Below are 21975 nucleotides of genomic sequence, written 5' to 3' on the forward strand. Positions count from 1 at the left end.
GGCCATGAGGGGAAGAAAGAGAACCTAATAATAAAATAATAACCTTCAAATACAGTTTGAATGCACTTACCTGCCTTACATCATTTACCTAAAAAATGGGTAAATTGTCTGATTGCTGATCACGTACACTACACTGCCAAAAGTATTCGCTCGTCTGGCTTCACACGCATATGAACCTGAGCGACGTCCCATTCTTAATCCACAGGGTTTAATATGATGTCGGCCCACCCTTTGCAGCTATAACAGCTTCAAGTGTGTTTATAGGAATTTCTGACCGTTCTTCCAGAAGTGCGTTTGTGAGGTCAGACACTGATGTTGGATGAGAAGGCCTGGCTCACAGTCTCTGCCCTAATTCATCCCAAAGGTGTTCTATGGGGTTGAGGTCAGGACTCTGTGCAGGCCAGTCAAGTTCCTCCACACCAAACTGGCTCATCCATGTCTTTATGGACCTGCTTTGTGCACTGGTGCGCAGTCATGGAACAGGAAGGGGCCGTCCCCAAACTGTTCCCACAAAGTTGGGAGTGTGAAATTGTCCAAAATCTCTTGGTGCTGAAGCTTTAAGAGTTCCTTTCATTGGAACTAAGGGGCGGAGCCCAACTCCTGAAAAACAGCCCCACACCATGATCCCCCCTCCACCAAACTTTACACTCAGCACAATGCAGTCAGACAAGTACCGTCTCCTGGCAACCGTCAAACCCAGACTCATCCATCAGATTTCCAGACGGAGAAGCGTGATTGGTCACTCCAGAGAACTCGTCTCCACTGCTCTAGAGTCCAGTGGCGGCGCTTTACTCCACTGCATTCCACGCTTTGCATTGCGCTTGGTGATGTAAGGCTTGGATGCAGCTGCTCGGCCATGGAAACCCATTCCATGAAGCTCTCTACGCTGTTCTTGAGCTGATCTGAAGGCCACATGAAGTTTGGAGGTCTGTAGTGATTGACTCTGCAGAAAGTCGGTGACCTCTGCGCACTATGCCCCTCAGCATCCGCTGACCCAGCTCTGTCATTTTACGTGGCCGACCACTTCGTGGCTGAGTTGCTGTCGTTCCCAATCGCTTCCACTTTGTTAAAATCCCACTGACAGTCGACTGTGGAATATTTAGTAGTGAGGAAATTTCAGGACTGGACTTGCTGCACAGGTGGCGTCTGATCACGGTACCACGCTGGAATTCACTGAGCTCCTGAGAGCGACCCATTCTTTCACTAATGTCTGTAGAAGCAGTCTGCAGGCCTAGGGGCTCGGCTTTATACACCTGTGGCCATGGAAGTGACTGGAACACCTGAATTCAATGATTTGGATGAGTGACTGAATACTTTTGGCAATATAGTATATTTGGAGTAAAAAATTCTGAATCTGATCTTGGCTGACTCGGATCATGCACATGTAGTTTACACATGATATTTATCTATAGACATAACTAAAGGAGGTTTTGGTGCTAAATCAAAGTCACTAGACTTGCAGTATAATCCCAGTTATACCGTAGTTTTTGGTACCAAGTACTACCTTTAACATGTATGAAAGATAAACATGCTTTTTTTATATATCTCCGTTTATCATTTGATACTAAATCAATTCTGATGCTGAATTTTATCATGTAACACTAAATGAGAGGTCTATAAAGCTTATGGGTCATCCTGGTCATTCAGCTGTTCAGTGGTAGTAAATCAGTTTGATTTATATTTACCAGATCATGCTTAAATGGCTCCTTTCATGGTGAAATGGTTCCTCAGATTGATGGAGAATGTGTTATATGTAGTTCTATGTAGCATCAAAAAGGGTTCTGCTATTGTTAAAAGCTTGACATTGGAACAAGTAAAGAACCCTTTTTGGTGCTATAGAACCATCTACAACCATTTCACCATGCAAAGAGCAATTCAGACATGCTTATGGTTCCATATAGAACTCCTGGGTCTACATAGAACCATTTATATCATAAAAGTCGGTGACGCCCAAGCGTGGGCATAGACTTCAGGGCAAAGCTAAAGAGGCAAACTTGGGACACCAAACACGTCTCGGCTGATCAACTTTGTTTGGGGTAAGAGGGGAAACTGTGTAAATCTGGTGTTTTGGTGAACCATTCCTTGAAGAGTAGGCTATATTCATGAAAATAGCTGATAATTACAGTGATTAACGCTATGATTGACAAAATGATGGATGAGCACAATTATTGCCGGTGATTATCTTGTTACGGTTTACAAAACACAAACCCAAACACTGCCATGCATGACGATGCCTTTCTGAGGAACCCCAGTGACCTGGATTCACTAATGGTTTATTGAAGGCTCTAGACGGACCTGCTCAGAGTCCACATATGCGGTCTGATACACACTGTGTACGCACTTCCACATTAGTGCACGATCCCTGATCACCATGGCAACTGCCTGCACCAGCAACACCAACACCAACACAGGCTTTACAGAGAGAGAGAGACAGAGAGAGAGACAGAGAGAGAGACAGAGAGAGAGACAGAGCGAGAGAGAGAGAGAGAGAGACAGAGATTAGAATTGCATCAATCCAATAATAACCACAGAAAAAATAACTAGGCCAAACCATAAATCCATTGTCATGCGGGCAGTGTTTCTAATACTGTACTCCCACAATACCAAACTCCATACAAATAAATAAATACTAATAACTTTATTTACGGAGCGCTTTTCATTCCGATGGAAGCTCAAAGTGCTTTACAGATGAAGCTTAGCAGTGATAGAAGAAGTGAGTCGACTTCATTGATTGATTTTCTTCTGTTATTGTTGCTGATCAGTAGCAGCAATATAAGAAAAAAAAGGAAAAAGTTGTAATAAAATAATTAGAGACAATAATAGATAAAAAAAAAGAACATACAGCACTGTGTGAAAGTCTCAGGCACCCAAGACACATTTTTAAAAAATGTATTTATTTGTGTAGTTTGTGTTTATTTGCTGAGAAAAGTGTTATTTGAATAAACAACATTATAGTGTATTAATTAATAATGATACATCTATCTGTCTATCTATCTATCTGTCTATCTATCTATCTATATATATATATATATATATATATATATATATATATATATATATATATATATATACATATGCATATAATATACATATACACACAACCCCAATTGAAGTGAAGTTGGGACGTTGTATAAATCATAAATAAAAACAGAATACGATGATTTGCAAATCCTTTTCTACCTCTACAAAATTCAAAATGAGTGAATAGGGCGGCACGGTGGCGTGGTGGGTGGCGCTGTCACCTCACAGCAAGGAGGGCCTGGGTTCGAGTCCCCGGCCGGGTGATCGGGGTCCTCTCTGTGTGGAGTTTGCATGTTCTCCCCGTGTCTGCGTGGGTTTCCTCCGGGTTCTCCGGTTTCCTCCCACAGTCCAAAGACATGCAGTCAGGCCGATTGGACATGTTACACTGCCCCTACATGTGAGTGAATGTGTCTGTCTGACCTGCGATGGACTGGCGACCTGTCCAGGGTGTGTCCTGCCTTCCGCCCGATGACCGCTGGGATAGGCTCCAGCACCCCCTGGGACCCTGAGGGAGAAGCGGCTTAGAAAATGGATGGATGGATGGAAAATTAGTGAATATTTGCAAAAAACAATAAAGTTTATCCGTTTGAACATTAAATATCTCGTCTTTGTAGTGTATTCAATTGAATACAGGTTGAAAAGGATTTGCAAATCATCGTATTCTGTTTTTATTTATGTTTTACACAACGTCCCAACTTCACTGGAATTGGTGTGTTTGTTTACCCATTTCCAAGCCGCTCCTCGAGGAAGCCCAGTATTATATGTAGTTAAAAAGCAGCTCCTGGTTTGACCAATCAGTGCTCAGTAAATTGAGCTCATGATGTAATTGATGATATTAACGAGTCTCTGTGGCGGCTGTGAAGGTGTCCAGGAAAAATATGGACCCGAGAAATTCTTGTTACTTTTTATTGTTTTTACGTTTATTTGAATTATGAATACGACTTTATTGTAATGTATATTGTGATAAACTTACAATAAAAAATTTGCTTAGATGCCTAAAACTTTCACACAGTACTGTACACACCAAAAAAGAGAGGTGGGAATTTAATGAAACGCTAAATTAAACAGGTACGTTTTCAGGTGTTTGTTAAAAGTGTGCACTGAGCTTGTCTGTCTGTGAATTAAGCTCCACCTTTCGTCGACAGGATAAAAGGCAGAGTCTCTCCGTCTTTTCTGTATTTTACACAAAGTATTTCCTGCTGTTTTAAAGTTTGGAATCACTTGCCATAACTGTAGTTTTCATTATTTTATATATAATAATATCAGCGTGCAGTGTGGTAGGGCTGGGCAGTATGAAAGTGTTATAGTGATATTGTGATAAACTATCTAACAATACGCTTCTCTGAGCTCACTGTGGATGTTGTCAGCACTTCATTATGAGGTGAGCATAATTAGACCTCTTTAATTGGATTTCATGGAAAAACATGGAGAAAATATCTATAATGTTTTGCCTGTAATGTGGATTTAAATATTACAGGCTCCTCATCAAAAGGCAGATGTTTTATTCAGTATTTCAAAAACTGCGAATACGTGGTAAAATGAGAAAAATATAGGCCTGTAATGATCTACATTCATTATTTTACAAGTTGTCTGCCTTGAGATTTGATCCCTGCTTTTGAAATACGCTGAACTTTAGCTATTAATTTAATTCAATATCTTCATTCCCAGTGTTATAAGACTTTTCCAAATAGTTTAGTCTTCATTTTCATTTACAACTCCCAGGCTATGGATTATATGAACTCTTTGAACTAACATATTGGAATTATTTTACACTTATATTTCATATGGTTGAAGACACTGATTCCAAACTTTTGACCAGCGACGCCAAACTTCTGAACGCTACAGTCTTTAAAAAGATGGTTCTTAAAGGGTTCTTTTGTGAAGGGAAGGGTTCTATTTAGAACCATGAGTCCTATATATATACAATGGTTCTGTGTAGCACCAAAAACGGTTCTTGTAAAGACTGTAAGAACAGAGGAACCCCAGTTTCGGTGTTATATCGGACTCAAAAAGACAACAAGTCAATCTGAAGAACTATTTTACCATGCAGAAAACCATCTAAGCCTGGAGTGGCAGTCGTGGGCTGGAGGTTATGGAACCGGCCCTGTGATCGGAAGGTTGCCGGTTCGATCCCCAGTACCGACAGTCCATCACTGAGGTGTCCTTGAGCAAGACACCTAACCCCCAATTGCTCCCCTGGGCGCCGTGGATAGGGCTGCCCACCACTCCGGGCAAGTGTGCTCACTGCCCCCTAGTGTGTGTGCTCACTAGTGTGTATGTGGTGTTTTACTTCACGGATGGGTTAGATGTGGAGGTGGAATTTCCCCATTTGTGGGATTAAAAAAGTATCACTTACTTATAGAACTCATTATTCTGGCTAGAACCCTTGGAGAACCCTCTTTTCAAAGAGTGTAGCGTATGCGATGGCTTTGAGGCGTTGATTCACCTTAATTCACCTCTCGTCATGAGACGTAACATTTTTGTATAACATACACTGGACATTTATGTTTGTGCTCATTGTGTTGTGTTGTGTGTAGCTGCTCATCTCACCAGGGCAAAGTGTGGGGAACATATTACACCAGTATTGGCTTCTCTACACTGCTTGCCTATAAGCCACAGAATAGATTTTACAGGTTTAATGCTTATTTATCAGGCGGTTCATAGCGAGGCTCCAGCATACATCACTGAGCTCTTACATGCTCTTCATAGTGCCAGTCTTCAAACCAGGGGTCATTAATCAAAGGGGGGCCGGGCCCCAAAATTGTGGAATAATCTTCCTGCTGATGTCAGACCCTCTCATTCAAATCAGGTTTTTAAAAAACACGTTTAAAGACTTGTTTTTATTCTCTTGCTTTTGATGTGCTTTATAAGCCGGTGTGTTGAGTATTTAACTGTAGTACTTATTTGAGTATATGATTATAATGGACTTGTACTGTATTTGTGTTTTTTAAAGCACTTTTGTGAGACACTCTGGAAAAGTGCTATCGTTGTTGTCAGAAATCTGTCTAAACTGGGCAGAATCGGTCGTGTAAAATAACATGTGGGAACGGTATTGTCGCACAGACGATAAGCCACTGTTTAGTCTGTAAATCACATCCGTGTAAATCAGACTAGGCCGTCTAACGAGGCAGCAGTGTGAGCTCAACATGGAGGCCATTGCCATCATCTCTAGGTGGGCTAACATCCTGCGCAGCTCTGTTTACATTGTGGCTCTTCATTCAGGACAAACGTTGCCTCCCAAACAAGCCTTTTCACGCGTTATTTTGCCAAAAACGACGACATAATCTTGTTTTCTGGCGATACTTTATCGTTGCTATCTGGCAGGCAGGGAACCTTCAGTGACGGAGAGAGGGGTTGCTTCTTCCCGCCCGTATTCCGTCAAGTCCCGCCCTCGTGCGTTCGGATTGGCTGCTGATTTTGAGTACTTCGGACTTGTCCAATCCGAGCGCAGGACACCGTGCACAACTAGCCAATCCTTGCAGGCGTGGTCGGAATACAGGCGGGAAAACAAATACGGTGGAGGAGTGCGAGAGAGCCCGGGGGGGGGCAGGGTCGAGCACACGTGCGCGTGCGTGTTCTCTGAGCCGCGATTGGCTGAAACGTCTGCCAATAACGCGCTCGGCGGTCCCGCCCCCTCAGCAACCGCCTCAGCAACGCCATCGTCCGTTACAGCGGGGCGACAGGAGCGGCGGAACCGCCAGCGCTCAGTGTTGTTATTTTCGCGAAAAGAACCGAATCAACGAGGAAAACCGGCACCAGATAAAGCGCGGAGACACCCGTCTGCTCATGAGCCAGCGCCGATGCTCCTGTAGGTGTGAGAAGCGGCTCAGACGGCTCCTCGCTGTGGTAAGCGACCTGTGTTTGGTTTTTTCCGACGGTCTGGCGGTTTGAATGCACTTGGCGTAGCCGATCCGTCTCCCATGGCTCGGAATCCAGGCTGATTAAAATGCAGTGGGGTGGATGTGGATGTGGATGTGGACGTGGACGTTTTATGGCACAGAAGCCGGTCTGATTTCGCCGGTCGGGGGTGGAGAAGAGCCCGATGCTGCCTGTAAAGCGTCTAAATCTTAGCCGTCGTGGGAAACGGGCTGGTTCTCCGTAGAGGACGTTGAGATGCTCAGCGCAGCGCTCCTGCAGCAGCAGCAGCAGCAGCGAGAGATGCGCAGCAGAAATGGAGACAGTGGAGAAGAATAAGGCCTCTGTCGCGAAAAATAACAGCAAGTGCATGGCGCTGGTCATCTGATTCCAGCGCAGTGAGTCAGGGCGCATCCCTGGCAGGCGCTGGGAATGCGAGGGGGCGATTTGTTTGGCCGTTTCCAGCGTTTATATGCGGGGCATTGTTGGGCGTCTGCGTGCGGGGTCGTGTCTGTTGACGGGTACTTTGTGTCTGCAGTCCGCGGAGGAAGAGGCTGAGGCTGTGGAGAGAAACACAGCAGATGCGTAAGGACAGCGCGAGGCCGGCGAGATGTCCGCGGTGGTCACTGATGGTTAGAAAATGGATGTGGTGCCCTGTCGGGCCTGTAGCTCACGGTGATGTTGGGATGTTAAAGGGCAACTCCACCACCTTTTCAAAATCCCTGAATAATTCAGTCCCTGTGATGTAAACAGAGTCATTCAGGGCGGTTTGGTGTGAGGTGGTTGATTGTAGAGACTCAGATTTATTTACAGCGGTGGTGATGGGAACCAGGGGTCTCCATGACTGCAAATAGAGCCGTTTTACATTCTGACCAAAACCTCCAGTCAACCTACACACGTGTTCCCAGTGTTTATATGGAGAGGTGATGATGCTAAAATCATTTTCTTTCTGTAAAATTCAGTTTTCTTTGGGGACTACTTTGCCTTATAATGCCCTGCGTGTATCCCTCCACCATGCATCCCTCCACCACGACTGGATCAAAATAAATGGACTCAAATGCATTTTAAGGTACAATCAATCACAGAACTACTGTAAAACAGTGTGTCAGACATCAGGCAGCGCATTTATAAACATTTCATGTAGGCGTTTTCTCTGAGGGAGCTTTATTTTAGAGGTGGACGTCTGGTTCCTATCACCACCACTGTAAAGAGTTCTGACTCTAAGTTGCTCTAGAACGGAGCGTTCCACACCGAACCGCTCTGAACGACTCTGTTTACATCTCGGCCGTTCAACTGTGTAAATTAAAACCAAGAAGAAATCGGTGGAGGTCCTTTTTAAGCCTTCGCTGTGCATCATAGATCTAACTAAATATGAGTTTCGTTTGAAAAGCTGTTTTTCAGGCTGAGTGGGGCTTTTCTTATCTCTGCTATGCTTTCAGAGATAAGAAATTACCCATGATGGTGTAGAAACCCTATAGCAGCCATGTGTGTGCAGGTTTGGGCTGCTTGCTGAGCCTCAACCAGATCTTAATCTGTTTTAAAGGGGAATATTTCATTTCACAATTGAATGATTTAAGATGTAAACCAGTCAGTCAGCCGTCGTTCAGAAACGCTCCGTTTTGGAGAAACTTGCAGGGTCAGAGCTGCTCACAGTGGTGGTGATGGGAACCAGACGTCCACCTCTGAAAGCTCCCTCACAGAAAACGATCACCTTTAACTATTTTGTGAGTCTTCCTTGATGTTTTACAATTGCTTTCAAAAGCTTTTACGCCTGAAGTTCATACATGGTTGAGAGAAACGTGGGGTGCTGTAAGGCGACGAGATCCCAAAGAAAGGTTCTCTGGTGGTTCTGGACGGTAAATAAAATGTCTATATTTGTGTTGTCGTCATGGCGACGTGAAAATGGCGCCTGAGTCTCTACAATCAGTTTCACACCAAAACACCCTGAATGACTTTGTTTATGTCTCAGTTTCTGCAAAGTTCAGTGTTTTTACTTAGAAATTAGAAATCCTTCCTAAGCTGATTTAAAAGTATGTCTCTTTATAAGTTGATGACGTATGAAGGAGCCTGTAAAAATTCCGATATTTTTGATGATGAACGGTGTAAGTGATTTCTTGGTGGTGGAGAAATCTGTGCAGCATTGAGAATGAACTGATAAACAAACTGCCAGTCAGAACGTCTCGTATTTGAATGGTAGTTCTGTGACAAGAAAATTATAATTTGTACATTGTTTTTTTTTTTACTTTATGCTGTTCCCAAAATATATAACTTTATTTCCAAAAGTATTCACTCACCCATCCAAATCACTGAATTCAGGTGTTCCAGTCACTTCCATGGCCACAGGTGTATAAAGCCGAGCCCCTAGGCCTGCAGACTGCTTCTACAGACATTAGTGAAAGAATGGGTCGCTCTCAGGAGCTCAGTGAGTTCCAGCGTGGTACCGTGATCGGACGCCACCTGTGCAGCAAGTCCAGTCGTGAAATTTCCTCACTACTAAATATTCCACAGTCAACTGTCAGTGGGATTTTAACAAAGTGGAAGCGATTGGGAACGACAGCAACTCAGCCACGAAGTGGTCGGCCACGTAAAATGACAGAGCTGGGTCAGCGGATGCTGAGGGGCATAGTGCGCAGAGGTCACCGACTTTCTGCAGAGTCAATCACTACAGACCTCCAAACTTCATGTGGCCTTCAGATCAGCTCAAGAACAGCGTAGAGAGCTTCATGGAATGGTTTTCCATGGCCGAGCAGCTGCATCCAAGCCTTACATCACCAAGCGCAGTGCAAAGCGTGGAATGCAGTGGAGTAAAGCGCCGCCACTGGACTCTAGAGCAGTGGAGACGAGTTCTCTGGAGTGACCAATCACGCTTCTCCGTCTGGCCATACGATGGACGAGTCTGGGTTTGGCGGTTCCCAGAAGAACGGTGCTTTTCTGACTGCATTGTACCGAGTGTAAAGTTTGGTGGAGGGGGGATCATGGTGTGGGGTTGTTTTTCAGGAGTTGGGCTCGGCCCCTTAGTTCCAGTGAAAGGAACTCTTAAACCTTCAGCACCAAGAGATTTTGGACAATTTCATTCTCCCAACTTTGTGGGAACAGTTTGGGGACGGCCCCTTCCTGTTCCAACATGACTGCTCACCAGTGCACAAAGCAGGTCCATAAAGACACGGATGAGCCAGTTTGGTGTGGAGGAACTTGACTGGCCTGCACAGAGTCCTGACCTCAACCCCATAGAACACCTTTGGGATGAATTAGGGTGGAGACTGTGAGCCAGACCTTCTCATCCAACATCAGCCTCTGACCTCACAAATGCGTTTCTGGAAGAACGGTCAGAAATTCCCATAAACACTCCTAACCCTTGTGGAAAGCCTTCCCAGAAGAGTCGAAGCTGTTCTAGCTGCAAAGGGTGGGCCGACATCATATTAAACCCTATGGATTAGGAATGGGATGGGTGTGAAGGCAGATGAGCGAATACTTTTGGAAATGTAGTGATGCGTTAAACCATGAACAAAGCACTGGTTTAAGTTTCGGTGTTTAGGTCATAACATTTCAGTCAACACCGCATGAGTTCTTACTGAATAGCAAGTATTTCAAGCCAAACCATTTCAAGACTTTGTTTACGTCTCAAACACTGAATTTTGCAGATGTGTTGAAAATTCTCGAAGCTCATTTACAAGTATGTCTCTCTGTAGGTTGATAAAGTGTGAGCGAGCGATGTTTATTTCCCGTGGAGTAAATGCAAATTAAGTGTGCAGTAATTTTGCATTGCTTGGGCGCAAACAGCAGACTGGGAACATATGGCACTGACCATAGATTACTAAGGAAAAGCTTTATAGCTCGAGGAATCCCAGGATTAAAGCTGCAGTTTAGACCTGCCCACCTAAGGCATTTCTAAGATATTCCCATCAAGAACACATGAATCCCACAAAAAGTCCCGTACAACAGCCAATGAATGGTGTATGACGTATACGTAGCCTATATTCCCAATAGGTCTGATTGCCTTATGGACTGTGGTAAAGAAAACTGTGTATTTCATAATAAAGTTGACTGCTCTCTTTTTTTCCCTCCCACTCAGGCCTGGTTTTGAACGGAGCCAATCATAGATGTTTTTACTCCAGCTGTAATTGAATGGAATGCAAATACTCCAGTGTGGTACCCCAGTGCTCCCTGTGGTATGTTTAATAGACATCTGTTTGCATTTTCTTTCTCCATGCGTCACGTCTCCCGTCTTTCGCCCTCGTCGCCGTAGCAGTGAAACGAATGTGCCTTTATGTTCAGCTGAGAGGTTAGAGGAGGTCCGTAACTTGGATCTTGGATAATAGAGAATGTACCGGAATGACATTACGACCCGTTTAAATCAGTTCGCTACAAACCCGGAATACAGTAAGCGCAACACCAGGTAGCAGTCAGGTATAAAGCTCTGTCCAGTGCCTTTTACATGTAAGCGATTACGATTATCTGCTGACACCGGTTTGAATATTATTGTGCATCCCTACAAAAATGCACTGATTTTAGTGCCGGGTGATGTTCATGACGTCCAGCTGCTGTTTTCAGAATATCGCTGTTGTCGGATCAAAACCTCGTATCTCCAGAAAGGAAACTTTACAGGAGAGGGAAAAAATCTACTTGACTTTTAATGCAAGTCAATGGAACCAGAGTTTTTTTCCATGTAATTTTGGGCCGTTTCTTTTGCTCCATTCATCATGAAATTTACACACAGTGTTAAGGGGAACAGGTATTTTCAAATTATGTCAAAAACTGAAAAACGTCACAAATGGAGATACGAGGTTTTGTCCCGACCACAGCGATGTATCACATTATTAGATGAGCAGTGATAAAGTTAATGAGCCCGTAGTCACTGGGTGCTGCCACTCTGCACTAAATGATGGTTTTATGGACCTGACTGAGCTTATTTCGACATTAAGACATTCGCAGACAGGAAAATTGGCATTTTTAAAACTTATGGGCACCTGTAAAAATCTATTTTTAAAAGATGTAAAAAGATAAAAAAAGATATTTTTGATGATAAATGGTATAATTTAATACTTTAAACCTTGAAGAAAACATTGGTTTGGGTGTCTGAGTTTTTAAACACTGTGTCCACTCACTGTCCACTCTATTAGACGCTTCTGTCCACCTTGTAGATGTAAAGTCAGAGACGACAGCTCATCTGCTGCTGCACAGTTTGTGCTGGTCGTCCTCTAGTCCTTCATCAGTGGTCACAGGACGCTGTCAGCTGGATATTTTTGGTTGGTGGACTATTCTCAGTCCAGCAGCGACACTGAGGTGTTTACAAACTCCAGCAGCACTGCTGTGTCTGATCCACTCAGACCAGCGCAACACACACTAACACACCACCACCACGTCAGTGTTACTGCAGTGCTGAGAATGATCCACCACCCAAACAGTACCTGCTCTGTGGGGGTCCACGGGGGTCCTGACCACTGAAGAACAGGGTAACAGAGTATCAGAGAAACAGATGGACTACAGTCTGTAACTGTAGAACTACAGAGTGCAGCTATACAGTAAGTGGAGCTGATGTGTAGAAACAAGGAGGTGGTCAGAATGTTGTGCCTGATTGATCAAAATTATACAAGGGATGATCTGAGAAATATATATAAGTGACTGAGTTATCATCCATAGCAGTGATATGAAATAATAAATATATGAACGAAGTGACCGAGTGAAAAGGTAACGGGGGAAGGACCCACAGCTGTAGTCTTGCTTGTCTCCACTGTTTTCTTCATACTGGTGTTAATAAATTATCGCTTTGAACGGGACTAATTGAATTTGACCCAAAGACAAAAAATAAATAAAATCCGCAAAGTGATGGTTTGTGTCCTCCAGACTTTCTCACCCTCTAATTTTAACAGGGAGTAGTGATAAAACACGCATGGGGAATTGTGGGATTGTAGGACAACAAGAAAAGTTGAGCCTACGGCTTCAACTGTAAGCTGATTACGCGCAGCAGCTGCGCAGCGCTGACCAGTCAAGCAAAAGCAATTTCCCATTGTCCACGCACAAAAAGGATGTGCCTGTAGTTCCACCTGGACAGCATGGATGAGAAATTAGTGAACGTGTCTGGGTTCCTTGTTCTATGTGATTCCAAACAAATGCGATCACAAGAGTGAAAGTCTCTGACGTTGTCGGTGTTCCCACTGATTTAAAACGGCACTGAATCACAATTAAAGATCTCGTCGGTTGATTTTTGTTGTATCAGGAAGAAAAATGGAGATACAAGGTTTTGACATTTTTCAGTTTTTGACATAATTTGAAGGGACTTGTTACCCTTTACATTGTGTGTAAATTTCATGATGAACGGACTAAAAGAAACGACCCAGAATGACTTAGAAAGACGTCTGGTTCCATTGACTTCCATGAAAAGAAAAGCAGGTTTTTTCCTTCTCCTGTAAAATGACCGTTTTGGAGATATGAGGTTTTCTTCCGACAGCGGCGACGCGCTGAACTACGCCGAGGTTTTGCCGTTTGAGAGTAGCCTTGACAGGAGAAATCATTTCACAGTTATTTGAGATCCACGACTGATTGACAGGTTCGTTGGCGTCCCGTGTTGTAGACAGACACGCCCCTTCAGCGGTGAGTTCCATGCTGCGTGCAGGGAACACGTACCCTCTTTAAAAAGAGAGTTCTTTAAGGGTTCTTTAGGGAAGAAAATGCTTCTGAATAGAACCATGAGCGCTCCAAGAACCCTCGGCATGAAAAAAAGCCTCTTTGCGTCACAAACAGGTTCTTCGTATTGACGGAGCAAGCGTGGGAATGTGCTATCGACAGTTCTCTAGAAGATTTTTGAAAACGATTCTATATAGCACCCAAAAGGGTTCTTCTGTTGCTATAAACTTGACACTCTAATAACAGAACACTTTTTGTGCTATGTAGAACTGTTTTCAGAAAGAACCGTCTGCAGCACGTTCTCCATCAATCTGAAGATCCCTTTCATGATGCAAAGAACCTTTTTATCACGCAGAAGGTTCGTTGAGTGTCCGATGTTCCATATAGAACCACTTTCTTTACCAAAGAACCCTTGAAGCAGCGTTTTTTTGAGTGTACTGTAAGATGTAAGGGTAACGATTTCAATAAGCGTTGAAAAAATGCCTTTTTAATCCAAAAACCCCCAAAAATGAGTCAAATCTTGGAAATGTGAAACATGTTTAGAAACAGGGCTGGAAGTCAGTGCATATAAATAATGGGCTGTTTGTTTTGCTCCCTTCAATTCACAGAATATAGATAATGGGCTGTGTACAATGTAAGGACAAAGAGGCAACCAAACTCACAGATGACAGAGAGACTAGTATCTCACAGCACACTGGGTACCGCTATGGGGCCGATCCCACTCCTCAGCACTACCCCAGCTTCGGAGTCACCGCCATCCCCAACTACAACAACTTCCACGCACCTGTCAGTCAAGGGGTCACGGTGTTCGGGGGAGTCAACTCATCCTCACACTCTGGAACTCTACGCTCTCGGGGTGGAACAGGTGAACTTCTTCTGGAGCTTAATCTGAAATGGGATGTTAAAGGGCCCGTATGTACGGGCCTCTGCATGTAAACACAGTCACTAAAATAGCTTTTTGTCATTTGAGAAACGTCACTAAAGTTCGGCCTTTTCTGTCTCAGAGCGATGAGAGTTGATCACTGTAATGGTCTTCATACTGGACTTCCTCAGAAAACAATGCATCCTTTACAACTCGTACAAAATGCAGCAGCATCCTAACAAAAACAGCACCGAGAGACCAGATCAGTCCGGCTTGCAAAGAAATGTACTGGCTGCCTGTATCATTTAGGATAGAGTTTAAAGTTCTGCTACTAGTTTTAAGGCCTTAAAGCTCCAGCTTACATCGCAGAGTGTCTGACTGATTATGATCTTAAATCTGCAGATACTGACCTTCTGAACACCTTCTGCAAAATAGAGAAAACAAGGAGAAACTCTGTTCAGTTATTCGGCTTCTAAACTGCGGAGCTCAGATCAGCTTTTATTAGACCGTCAAGCTCAGTGCTCACTTTTAAGAAGCATCTTTAATCCGTATCTCTTTAACTCAGAGTTTAATTAAAACTCTACTCTCATGGTGTTTATCCTTTAATTTGATGTCATTTTCTTCTGATTCTAAATAAATGCTTATCATTTTTTGTATAACTGTTTTATCTCTTGTTTGTAAAGCACTATGAGCTGCCACTGGCATGAAAAGTGCTATGTAAATAAAATTATTATTATTATTATTATTTATATTTAGAAGACCATTTTCAAGCCTGTCTTTATCCCCTACAGTTAAACAGGTTGTTGTTACTGTGTCTGTAAGACTTCTAAATAAGCTCTGCTCTCATTGGCTGTTCTTTATTGCACCTCCTCCAAAAATCAGTATGAAGGTCATTGTGAATGGGGGCTAAACCGCTGCAGGGTGAACAGGCAAAAACACAGTGGTGCCTGTACATTTAACCAGTTTACCAAAGTTTCGCACCCCTGTCTAAAATGCATGTTTTTGTTGTTTTTCTAAGTGAAAATAAGTGCCTTATTTATTGTATTCAGGGGTAAACACAAAATGTGGCCTGTACAAAAGTTATGTCACTTTATATATAAAATTATATATTAAAAAATTTTTTTTGGTGCCAAAGTCAGAAGTAAAATGCCAAATCTAAGTTTTCTCCCTCTAAAATTATTTTTATTATTATTTTTACTTCAATCAATAAAGCATGTCATTTGACCCGAGGGTGTTTAAACCTCTGGATCTAACTGTATTTATCTGTGTCGTATTCCAAAAACACAAAAATTGTAAATTCAAAACTTTTTTTCAGCTCAGTTTCCATATGTGGAAAAGTGTGGGAGTGGATAAAATGTTTATCTTTACATACTACTTTCTACATTAAACACCTTTCTTTAAAAACAAAAAAAACGAGGTTTTTTAGGATATGGGCACTTTAAAAAGTGAATCATGAGCCGAAATCATTAGACAGATATGATGAATAGGAAGGAATCCAGAACATAAACGTTCTAATAATATTTTGGCAGCTTTTCATCACTTTGCTCAGAACCTTGATGTGCGTTTCTCTCTTTGTATTCCATGTTATCTCCCCCCTTCGCTGTCCGCTCCATCTTCTGCAGGAGTTACACTGTTTGTAGCACTTTATGATTATGAGGCAAGGACAGAGGACGACCTCAGTTTCAGGAAAGGAGAAAAATTCCAAATTCTCAATAGCACGTGAGTATAAACGGTTTTAAAGACGTTGCAGAAGGTTTGCACATGTGGCTTTGTTACTGAATGCTGAAACGGTTTGCTGCCGTTCGATTGACTGTAAGAGGAGCAGAGCCTTTGGTGATAAATAGGGCCTCACATGTAGACAGAGCACCGTCTTCAATGATATTTAAAGAGGCACTTCAGCGCAAAACTAGGATTTAATGTTATTTTTTGTTATGTAGCGTAATGGTGCACAGAATTGCGCCTCACAGGCTTGTCGTGTTGACAGAATTCATCATTTTTGATTGAAATTTCATACGTACTGCAAAACCCTGCATGTCCTGTGCAAAGGCATCCTACAGCTCCTCGACCAAGCTGGGATCCAGAAATCTTTACTGTCTGTGTAGCCGCTGATGTGGAGGCTAATGAACGCAGACATGATGTTCGTCTTCCCAGCTCTCTGGCTTTCACTCCGTTCCTCAGCTTGTTAGAGGTATTCACCCCCAAAGCAGCTGGAGTTTTTTCAGGGTTACTCCTTCAAGGTACATCATCAGAAGGTTTTGATGGTCAAAATTTGATCTTGTGATTTCTGAGGGTTTTGGAAAATCTCTATTTTTTTATTATTGGTGTTGTTTTTTTATAATTTTTTTAAAATAAATGAAATCATTTTAGATGCTTAAGTCAGCTCTCTGTACATTAACAGTGGTTTACATTTACGGCATTATCGCTCTTATCCAGAGCGACTTACAATTTTCAGTGATTTTTACACAGCTTTCTATAGGTTTAGTATTCAGGGATGTCATTTCACTTTTAATAAGAACCAATTTTAACAACAAACTTTTTTTTTTTTTTTTAACATTTTTTATTGTGCAAAATAGCAAAAACCGAAGAAGATATAAATAAACAGTCACATCTGAATTTCGGAGAAGTTAAACTGGGCTTTCCGTTTGTTTTCCATCCACCTTAAATGGAACAGTCACACTCAGGCACCTGTTCAGGTGTTTGAATGGAAATGCTGCACAATTTAAGGTGGAACAGGAAATTTAAACAAGAAAAGTGTTGCCAAATGTAACTTTGGCTTTGAATTTCTCAAGACTTTTGTCTCATACACACTGCGCTTTGGCGGCACTGCTGTAGGTTGCGAGGAGGCGGGTTTACAGATTAGGCCATTGTAAATTTGCCCTTCTTTACGCCCAGCAACCTAAAGAAATGCGCTATCAGGTCTCGAATAAAATCAAGAGACTTCATATTTGGGCTTATGTGGGCTAATGTTGCAGTTTGCTGTTTGAAAAGGCTGCAGGGAAGTTGGTTGACTGTTAATGTTCACAGTATTGATCTGAACCATGTAATTCTAGGTAAAAATCAAACGAGTGGCAGTAACTTCATGGGGTATGTTACTAAGTACAGCTCGCTGACACATCTCATCCTTTCTGTTGCTGGACAGTTCAGTTCTGGCAAAAGTTACATGGAAAATCCTGCCTTGTGAAATACCCTCTGGGACTGTGAGCGCAGATTAGCTGGCAAATACGCCCTAAACTGCCACCGTTAAGCAGCAACAGCGACTTCTCTGTTCTCCTGCTCAGCAAACCTAGGCTGACGTATGAAGTCTCACGAGTATATACCAAGCAGTTAGTCTCTCCTCTTATCGATATGCAGCCTATTTACGCAGTAACATTTGTTTTTATTGCTGTCTTACAGGGAAGGAGACTGGTGGGAGGCGCGCTCTCTCACTACAGGTGGAACAGGATATATACCCAGTAATTACGTGGCTCCAGTAGATTCCATTCAGGCGGAAGAGTGAGTTCAATTTATATCCGGCGAAAGACCCAAGATAAATAACAAACCCTGGATAGGCGGCCAGGGTGTTCCACGCTATTTACCACGCTGAGATTATGTGCCGTTTACCACACTAGTTCCAGTTTTAGTGACTTTTTATTTTTAACAAGCATTCAAGTAAGCCGTCCTTTCCATGTGACCAGGCTGTTAAACTGAGTTGTACCTGTCCGTTTTTGCAGTTGGTACTTTGGGAAACTAGGCCGTAAGGATGCAGAGAGGCAGCTGCTGTCTAATGGAAACCCTAGGGGCACTTTTCTCATCAGGGAGAGTGAAACCACTAAAGGTAACCAGCGTGTGCACAAAGCCATGTTTACACTTTTATTATGTGACTTCTTACGAGGCCATGAATGAATAGAACATTTTCAAGGCCCTATTATAGAAGAGTGAACCAGTAAACTTACTTAACATCTATTCAGTAATGCGCTTACACAGTTATCAGTAAAATAGGCAAACTGGAGATCACAATAAACCCCACAGTGAACACATATAAGTTCAATTAAAACGTAAAGATGAGTCTAATTACAAATACATTGGCCACTTAACCCACTTAAATGCAATGGTTTAATTAGACAGTTGCTTAGTTATCAATATAATGGGAAAACCTTGGAAACTGGAGATCAAAACGAATGCCGTGATGAACATTAAAACAGATGATGAGGGTGGGGGGGTGGCTACAATTACATGTCTTAGAGGCAGATTGCTTGGGAATTGACTAGTCAGCCTGCTCAAATCCAACTACTCGATTATGCATTTATCACTAAAATGAAACAATATCAGACATTGGAGATCAAAATAAACTCCATAGTGCATAATGAGCGTTAAAACATTAAAGATATTGGGGGAATGTTTTTTTAAGGACAAATTACACGTGAATTGACTAGTCAGCCCACTTAAGTTTACTTATAGAGTTACTTAGTTGGCAGTAAACTGAGAAAACGCTGTAAATTGGATGTCCGTGAATAATGATCATTGAAACGGAGACAAAGGGAAAAAAGTAGAAAAACATTTTTTCCCAGTTTTCTCCCCAACAGTCGTCTCCAATTCTGCCCACTAGTTAGGACCTCCCCCAGTCACACAATACTACCAACGCTAGGAGGGTGAAGGCCAACACAGGCTTCCCGCAAGACCAGTGAAGAGCACCGCCACTAGAACTGCCACTAACGCAACGTCATTGGACAGCGGAACGTGCTCGGAGGAAAGGGGGGGGGGGGGGGGTGACGGGGTCCATCCTACCCACCCAGAGAGAGTGAGGCCAATTGTGCTCTCTTGGACTCGGCCAGGACGGCTGAGCATCACCAGGGATCGAACTCGCGATCTCCTGCTTTAGTGCCAACGCTTAGATGCAAATTTAAAGACAAATTGCATTTATATTGACTAGTCAACATACTCAAATACAGCTACTTGTATTATGTAATCACTCAGTTATCAATAAAATGGGACTACTTTGGAAATTCACCGAAAAATAACAGTCACTCTAACCTTATGGAAACTGTCATATTTAAGAACTTTTAGCAAAACAGATAAGACTTAAAAGGAAACAAGATTATATGTGTGAAATTGTTCTGCGTAAGAAAATAACAGCAGCCTATAAGAAGAACCTGTTCCGTCCCGACTGGGACTTTATCTGATGTCCTGTTTCCTTTCCCTACTCCAGGCGCGTACTCCCTGTCCATACAGGACTGGGACGACATTAAAGGAGATCATGTGAAACACTACAAGATCCGTAAGCTTGACAATGGAGGCTACTACATCACTACCAGAGCACAGTTTGAGACGCTGCAGCAGCTTGTGCAGCATTATTCTGGTAAATCTGAGTCAACTGATCACAGACCAGTGCAAAATATTATTCAGTTATTTTCCTCTTAACAAATAACGTGTGAGAAAATAAAGGACCGCGCTGTCTGTCGCTGTCGATATCCTCGCAGTGCTGTCTAACCAGAGTTCTCTGTGTTGTGTCTGTGCACAGCGAGGGCTGCGGGGCTGTGTTGTCGTTTAATAGTCCCCTGCCACAAAGGCATGCCTCGCCTCGCTGATCTGTCTGTCAAAACCAAAGACGTGTGGGAAATCCCACGGGAGTCGCTTCAGCTTATCAAGCGCTTGGGGAATGGACAGTTCGGAGAGGTCTGGATGGGTATGTATTGGTTTAACTGGCTTTGTCGACAGCTTCGCTGAGGAGGATCGTCAGCTGAGAACTGTAATCCAGCTCTGGGCTTAATCACAGATCTCAGCCCATTGTCCAAAATTATTCCAGCAAAATCTGTAATTTGACGGCAAAATGAAGCCCAATTTATTTTACATAGTTATTCTACGTTTTTTTTAAAATTAATTTGCATAAATTGAGTTTTTTTTTATTCAGTTTGTAGTTTTATTTTAGATATTGTTTACAGCAAACAAACTTGAGACGTTTTTCTGCAGATGTTAATGCATTTTTTCTATTTTAAAGTTATTTTAATCAAAAATAAAAGTTTCACACATAAAACGTGTGTGTGTGTGTGTGTGTGTGTGTGTGTGTGTGTGTGTGTGTGTGTGTGTGTGTGTGTGTGTGTAAAATTTATCGCCACTGTTGGAAGAAAAGCTCGTATCTCCAAAATGCAAATTTTACAGTAGAAGGAAAACGCCTACTTGACTTTTAATTTTTAGCCCGTTTTTAAAAAAAATAATAATTATTATATATAAAATTCATAACAAATTCTACATGCAATATAAAGAGCATCAGACACTTTCAAATAATGCCTAAAAAGAAACAGCAAAACTGGAGTTACACATTTTTCTAACGACAGCAGCGATATGATTAATTGAAAGGAGCTCATATGAATTACAGAATATTTATTCTGGGATTCTTAAATAGATTAATAATGCATTAAAAGCTCAGCCTAACTTCATGCATAATTTTGAGACAAGGGCTTTCTTGGATGGTTGTCTCTCAAATTATGCAATCTTCCCATTAAATCGCAGGCACTTGGAATGGCACCACTAAAGTGGCAGTGAAGACCTTGAAGCCAGGCACAATGTCCCCAGAGTCTTTCCTGGAGGAGGCACAGATTATGAAGAAACTGAGACACGACAAGTTAGTGCAGCTTTATGCTGTGGTCTCTGAAGAACCCATCTACATCGTCACAGAATACATGGGCAAGGGTGAGAACTGTTCTACGGTCATAATTCATAGAGCGTCGCGTTAAGGTGAATTATTTCACGTTGCTCATGGTTTTATTGGTGTGTCTGAATATGATTTTAAAGGATATGGTCCTCATTCACACCTCATACCACCTGGAAAAGTAATTCAGCTGAGTAGCTTTTAAATTTCAGCCAATTTTCTTCATTTTTATTGAACATTTTGCCATGAAACGGTCCACTGTTTATTCAATATGTGGGTCATTCTACAGAATTGTCCGTTTTTGTGCTCCTAGCGTTTACGGATATATTACGCTTGAAAAACATGGTTACAATTTATTTATATTTTCAAATAAAACAATGTTATTTTAAGAGTCTCACCTCCTTAAGCTTCGATTCATCAGTATTGGTTTTTAAATCAATTATCTACAATTCCAAGCACCGCAGAGGAGCTCGTCCCCACGATCCTGTGTGAAGGCTGAGGCCTTATTTTAAGAAAAACACGTTCTTCTGCAGTTTTAACTGCAATAATCTCTGCATGACTATGAAATCTATGATTTAAATGACAAAGAAAACAAAAGCCAAATAAATATTATAAAATATGTAATGAAAGTTCCACAGGAGTCCTGTCACTGGTGTTACCTCGTAACAAAAACCTCTTATTTTGAAACAAAAGTCACGCCGATGACGTCACTCGACCTCCTTTGACCTGTTTTCTGAGGATCTATGAAGAGAAGCTCATGGTGGGTCCACTGCGTCTCTCAGAGATTCTCTCGTTCAGCTCATGATCTCATATGAAGCTTTTGGCTGACGTCACTGGTGTGACCGACTTCATTCTGAGCTAATTGTTAAAAAATAGAATATAAATGAATATTTTAGTGGATGCTCCATGACTCATGACATGTGGTTTGATGTTCTGTAGCCGCCGTTTTGTAAAATGCATTTTTCATTAAAAGCGTCTCTGGTGCTGC

The 21975-nt window shown here is 42.3% G+C and overlaps 1 protein-coding gene across 3 annotated transcripts in view; it reads left to right on the forward strand.

Annotated features, from left to right (window-relative positions):
* fyna (FYN proto-oncogene, Src family tyrosine kinase a) overlaps positions 1–21975 on the forward strand; it is a 31871-nt gene that overhangs the window by 3806 nt on the left and 6090 nt on the right. The window contains exons 1-9 of one of the 3 annotated variants that reach the window (XM_017724058.2): positions 6659–6867; positions 10949–11045; positions 14109–14365; positions 15985–16081; positions 17756–17854; positions 18073–18176; positions 19548–19697; positions 19860–20024; positions 20849–21028. In XM_017724058.2, coding sequence (XP_017579547.1) covers positions 14119–14365; positions 15985–16081; positions 17756–17854; positions 18073–18176; positions 19548–19697; positions 19860–20024; positions 20849–21028 — 1042 coding nt within the window. In that variant the 5' untranslated portion in view covers positions 6659–6867; positions 10949–11045; positions 14109–14118. Of the gene's footprint in view, positions 1–6658; positions 6868–10948; positions 11046–14108; positions 14366–15984; positions 16082–17755; positions 17855–18072; positions 18177–19547; positions 19698–19859; positions 20025–20848; positions 21029–21975 lie in introns of those variants that run through there. The other 2 variants (XM_017724059.2, XM_037541922.1) reach the window with 2 other exon arrangements.

Source organism: Pygocentrus nattereri, chromosome 10 (genome assembly GCF_015220715.1).
Source record: "Pygocentrus nattereri isolate fPygNat1 chromosome 10, fPygNat1.pri, whole genome shotgun sequence".
In the NCBI taxonomy this organism is placed as follows: Eukaryota; Metazoa; Chordata; class Actinopteri; order Characiformes; family Serrasalmidae; genus Pygocentrus; species Pygocentrus nattereri.